Source organism: Schistocerca piceifrons, chromosome 8 (genome assembly GCF_021461385.2).
Source record: "Schistocerca piceifrons isolate TAMUIC-IGC-003096 chromosome 8, iqSchPice1.1, whole genome shotgun sequence".
In the NCBI taxonomy this organism is placed as follows: Eukaryota; Metazoa; Arthropoda; class Insecta; order Orthoptera; family Acrididae; genus Schistocerca; species Schistocerca piceifrons.
In genome coordinates, this window is record NC_060145.1 from 66433750 (window position 1) to 66440004 (window position 6255).

The 6255-nt window shown below is 45.8% G+C and overlaps 1 protein-coding gene across 1 annotated transcript in view; it reads left to right on the forward strand.

The window, feature by feature from the left end:
* LOC124712080 (UDP-glucosyltransferase 2-like) overlaps nt 1-1404 on the forward strand; it is a 67440-nt gene extending 66036 nt beyond the window's left edge. Inside the window, exon 7 of the mRNA XM_047242376.1 lies at nt 1101-1404. Coding sequence (XP_047098332.1) covers nt 1101-1404 — 304 coding nt within the window. The remainder of the gene's footprint in view (nt 1-1100) is intronic.
* Nucleotides 1405-6255: the final 4851 nt, after the last annotated feature.

Sequence of the window (6255 nt, forward strand, 5' to 3'; positions counted from 1 at the left end):
CCATGGCTGAGGTTACCAAATGGTTCAAATGGCTCTGAGCACTATGGGACTCAACTGCTGAGGTCATTAGTCCCCTAGAACTTAAAACTAGTTAAACCTAACTAACCTAAGGACATCAAAAACATCCATGCCCGAGGCAGGATTCGAACCTGCGACCGTAGCGGTCTTGCGGTTCCAGACTGCAGCGCCTTTAACCGCACGGCCACTTCGGCCGGCCTGAGGTTACCCTTGACGCTGCATCACAGACAGGAGCGCCTGCGATGGTGTACTCAAAGACGAACCTGGGTGCACGAATGCCAAAACGTCATTTTTTCGGATGAATCCAGGTTCTGTTTGCAGCATCATGATGGTCGCATCCGTGTTTGGCGACATCGCGGGGAACGCACATTGGAAGCGTGTATTCGTCATCGCCGTACTGGCGTATCACCCGGCGTGATGGTATGGGGTGCCATTCGTTACACGTCTCGGTCACCTCTTCTTCGCGTCGACGGCACTTTGAACAGTGGACCTTATATTTCAAATGTTTTAGACCCGTGGCTCTACCCTTCATTCGATCCCTGCGAAACCCTACACTTCAGCAGGATAACGCACGACCGCATGTTGCAGGTCCAGTACGGGCCTTTCTGGATACAGAAAATGTTCGACTGCTGCCCTGGCCAGCACATTCTCCAGATCTCTCACCAACTGAAAAGGTCTGGTCAATGGTGGCCGAGCAACTGGCTCGTCACAATACGCCAGTCACTACTCTTGATGAACTGTGGTGTCGTGTTGAAGCTCCATGGGCAGCTGTACCTGTACACGCCATCCAAGCTCTGTCTGACTCAATGCCCAGGCGTATCAAGGCCGTTATTACGGCCGGAGGTGGTTGTTCCGGGTACTGATTTCTCAGGATATATGCACCCAAATTGCGTGAAAATGTCATCACATGTCAGTTCTAGTATAATATATTTGTCCAATGAATACCCGTTTATCATCTGCATTTCTTCTTCGTGTAGAAATTGTAATGGCCAGTAGTGTAATTCATCAGTCCCGGTATCGGTCGTTTCAGTATACGGTACCCCGTTCTGCCGGGCTAAGTGTCCACGGTCCGAACCTTGCAGGTACGCGGAGAACGCGCGGAGGTTGTCGCGGCTGTTCCACGACCGGCCGGAGCCGCCGCTGGAGACGGCGGTGCGCTCGGTGGAGTCCGTGCTGAGGCACGGGGGCGCGCGGCACACGCGCCCCGCGGCTCTCCACCTCGGCTGGCACCAGCACCTGCTGCTCGACGTCGCCGCCTTCGTCCTCCTTTCCGCGCTGAGCGCCGCCGCCGGAGCAGTGCTCGCCGTCAGGTTCCTTGTCCGAACATTTTTCAGAAAATCCGCTGTACCGGCTTCGTCAAAAAAGAAGACTGCGAAGAAAGACTGAGGATGTGGCGCTCTCATTGAAACGGAGATTACCAAAATGTAGAATGAAATTTTCACTCTACAGCGGAGTGTGCGCTGATATGAAACTTCCTGGCAGGTTAAAACTGTGTGCCGGACCGAGACTCGAACTCGGGACCTTTGCCTTTCGCGGGCAAGTGCTCTGCCGACTGAGCTACCCAAGCACGACTCACGCCCCGTCCTCACAGCTTTAACTCCGCCAGTACTCCTTTGTTTCAGGAGTGCTAGTTCTACAAGGTTCGCAGGTGAGCGTCTGTAAAGTTTGGAAGGTAGGAGACGAGGTACTGGCGGAATTCGAGCTGTGAGGACGGGGTGTGAGTCGTGCTTGGGTAGCTCAGTCGGTAGAGCACTTGCCCGCCAAAGGCAAAGGTCCGGAGTTCGAGTCTCGATCCGGCACACAGTTTTAATCTGCCAGGAAGTTTCATATCAGCGCACACTCCGCAGTAGAGTGTAAATTTCATTCTAGAACAACACCCAGGCTGTGTCTGAACCATGTCTCCGCAATATCCTTTGTTTCAGGAGTGCTAGTTCTGCAAGGTTCGCAGGTGAGCGTCTGTAAAGTTTGGAAAGTAGGAGACGAGGTACTGCCGGAATTAAAGCTGTGAGGACGGGGCGTGAGTCGTGCTTGGGTAGCTCAGTCGGTAGAGCACTTGCCCGCCAAAGGCAAAGGTCCCGAGTTCGAGTCTCGGTCCGGCACACAGTTTTAATCTGCCAGGAAGTTTCAAATCAGCGCACACTCCGCTGTAGAGTGAAAATTTCATTCTAGAAACAACCCCCAGGCTGTGTCTGAGCCATGTCTCCGCAATATCCTTTCTTTCAGGAGTGATAGTTCTGCAAGGTTCGCAGGAGAGCTTCTGTAAAGTTTGGAAGGTAGAGACGAGGTACTGGCGGAATTAAAGCTGTGAGGACGGGGCGTGAGTCGTGCTTGGGTTGCTCAGTCGGTAGAGCACTTGCCCGCCAAAGGCAAAGGTCCCGAGTTCGAGTCTCGGTCCGGCACACAGTTTTAATCTGCCAGGAAGTTTCATATCAGCGCACACTCCGCAGTAGAGTGAAAATTTCATTCTAGAAACAACACCCAGGCTGTGCCTGAGCCATGTCTCCGCAATATCCTTTCTTTCAGGAGTGCTAGTTCTGCAAGATTCGCAGGAGAGCTTCTGTAAAGTTTGCAAGGTAGGAGACGAGGTACTGGCGGAATTCAAGCTGTGAGGACGGGGCGTGAGTCGTGCTTGGGTAGCTCAGTCGGTAGAGCACTTGCCCGCGAAAGGCAAAGGTCCCGAGTTCGAGTCTCGGTCCGGCACACAGTTTTAATCTGCCAGGAAGTTTCATTACCAAAATCGTTAACTGAATAATCGTGGTCTCGAAAGTAGTATCCACGAGACGAGACAAGATCCACAGCTACGAACCCAGCTGACTGTCCCGTCCTTTCCTTCCCAATGCAACAGCGTCACCTTGTGTAAACTGCCACCTCCTGTCCCCTCTGTCCGTATCCTTTCTGTGAAATCCAGGCCACCCCAACCCTCACTCCCCCTAACTGGTGACGTCTACATCAGCTTTCCGAACAGCTGTCTTCCAGCCGCTTTGAATCACAGCGTCAGTACATCCTTCACATAAGCCAGTGCAATCACCAGCAACCAACAGCACAAATATTGTAACAGTCATACTGTAAAACATTGACCAAATTATGTATTAACAGTATATCATTGTTGTACATAAATTTTTATTTTCCCACCTTTTGCTGATTTACGTAGCTAGTGTAATTTTTATTTGTTTATGGATTCTTCCGCTACTTCTTCATGGAACAATTTCATATTTAAGACTGAATAACAAGTACACTGTTTTTGTTCTACTGATTGAACACGAACGTAATTGGAGACTACATAAGTCAGACTCCACCTTTGCCGAACATGTGCTGAAGGAAGGACACAAATACCAAGTCCACACAGAAGTACACAACAAAGGAAGAAAACTAAGACTGTTAGAACTGCTTGAGGTAAACAGACATTTAGCTCAAAATCCCCATCTGGTTGTAATCTCCCCCCTCCTTCCTTTTTTCATCTATTGTCCACATTAAAGTCTTTTATGATAGACATGAGAGGAGCTTACTTAGCTTGTCATGTTGAGATGGCTCCAGTTCTTCTTGTCCTAGGGGTCTCATTCTTGGAACTGAAAAATGTCACATCAGGTTTGTCACGGTTGGTTTGAACAAAATAAATTTAAAGATTGTTGCTGCAGCATTTTTTTGTTACGGAAACATATTTACTCACATTTTAGTATATCATAGAGTATTTTGATTATTCACATTAACAAAGCCATAATTACATTGTTCGCACCTATTACACAAAAATACGTCCAGTAACATCAGAGGCATGCTTACGACTCTCACACTCTGAGGAAATAACAATATTCCAAAAGGTTCACAATTTTTCGAGACAAATGAATTTCTATTAGCTTCCATTACATTATTAATTTCGATTATTATTTCATAAATGAATCCAGAAAAAATATAGTAAACAGTACAGGATTGCGTAATTACTAATAGAAAATTTAAATGTGCCAATAATTCGTAATTTCAAATATTTCAAAAACATAATTTTAACTGTACATTATAACATCGACACTAAAATTTTTATAAAGTAATTCCTTTTTCGTAAATTTTAGCTTGAAATATAACATACTGTGTATAAAACTGTATGAATGTTTTCAGAAAAGCAACTGAGATAATACTGACCTGTCGAAAGTTCGAAAAATAATACTGGTATCGACAACTACTGTTGATAAAAAGTAATGCTAGAGGAGAATGTCCCGTTCCATGGTTCTCACTGATCAGCTGCAGCTGAGCACATCCCCACTTTTAAACTTTTCATGACGCAATCAACCAGGCACATACCTGCAAACGACCACAATGACACACTTTGCTACACAAAATCAAAACATAATAGAATTTCCTATTCCTTACCTTGCTTAGCCCACACACTTCAACAATATATCTTGTAATACTTTGATATTGTATATTTTAACCACCTGCTGTGTTTAACATTGCCCATTGCGTAAAAGTGTTATTTACAATGTAAAACATGTTTTTTGCTCAAGTTACTAGGGCTCAGTTAGATAGTTCTCAACCTATGTCACAACCTCGCAAACTACGACATTATAGTCTTATAACCTGTAATACTATAACATTATGTATTTTAATTGTTGTGTATATTACTGAGCATCGCCTAAAGTTTAGTTCACGATGTTGAAAAACATGTTTGTTGCACAACATAAGTGAAGAGTGCTCAGTTTAACAGCTCCTCAGACAATGTCATTACATTTATCGTTTTCCATGGATCCCTCGAAAGGGACTCTCTTGGATATGGAGAGTCAGAGTTTTTTTTTCAGACACATGGATTTGCACAAATTCTAATGCAGACAGCGTTATGAGCTACAATCCTTGTGAAGATATTCATCGATGGAGTAGGAGGAGTTGGCCAACAGGAAGTTCTTTAATTCACTCTGAAACCGATCTTTATCATATCACTTACGAGACCTTTGATATGCTCTGGTATGTTGTCGAATATATGAGTACCCATGTACTTGACTCCTTTTTGTACTAATGTTAAGCTTTTATAGTCCTTGTACAGAAGAGTTCCGAAGAAGCGTGCGCGGCTAATCGACAGCTTTCCACGAAGTGGGGCCGGGGCTGTTCCTCATCTAAGTAACGTAGATTGACACGGTACTACGGTGCTTTAGCTTTTTATGTTTGACCGTGCCTTATTCTGGCATGTATTAGTTTATTTTATGCTTCTGAAGAAGGCTTGATTAGCTGAAACTTGGGTAAAGACCAGTAACATTTCGCAACTGAGGCGGATTTTTGACGTAATAATTTATCACAGTTGCTAACAGGGCTGCAACATGTTAAAAATTCTTAGATTAAAATCAATAACAGGAATGAAACAGGACCTACATCAATAGAATGCAAACATCGCATAGTCTATTTTGCACATCCTGATATAATAATAATAATAAATTGGATTATTACGACCTTTCAGTCCGAACTGATCAGACACCAATCTGCACTCTCTGTTTGTATGATCAAATTTTCTCCTCTTTCTCTTGTCTCCATGTTCTGGAGACATCTGAATGTTGTGCCGAAAACAGAATGTCTCGTGTGAGCTTTTTTTTTTGTGGTTTTAGGGCGCACAACTTCAATGGTCATTAGCGCCCAGACTACGTTAGGAATGCACCGCGAGGCACAAGTTTAAAACAGCAACTAAAAGGGAAAACACGATAAAAGTCAGACTGACAGGCATAGGATTAAAAAAAAAACAGCATAATCAAAGGTCCTTAGAGAGGTTGGTCAAGTTGATAAAACGAAGAACGCGAGCAGCTGCTCGTGGGTCATCCGCTAAAATGGCATCTAGACTACATGGCAGGCCAAGATCAAGACGCAGTGTGTTAAAATCCGGACAGGACGTTAAAATGTGGCGGACCGTCAGCAATTGCCCACATGGGCAGAACGGCGCCGGCGCAGCCGTCAGCAGATGGCGATGACTGAACCGGCAGTGTCCAATTCGTAACCGGGCCAAAACGACCTCCTCCCGCCGAGAAGGGCGGGAGGAGGACGTCCAAGCCACGGGAAGAGGTTTCAAGGCCCGAAGCTTGTTGTCCGTAAGTGCAGCCCAATCGGCATGCCACAGCGATAAAATGCGCCGACAAATGACCCTGCTACAATCTGACGAAGGGACACAACAAGAAGCTGGAGAACCGCAGCCTTGGCCGCGGCATCTGCAGCTTCGTTCCCAGGGATACCAACATGGCCAGGAACCCACATAAAGCTAACCGGAGAACCGAC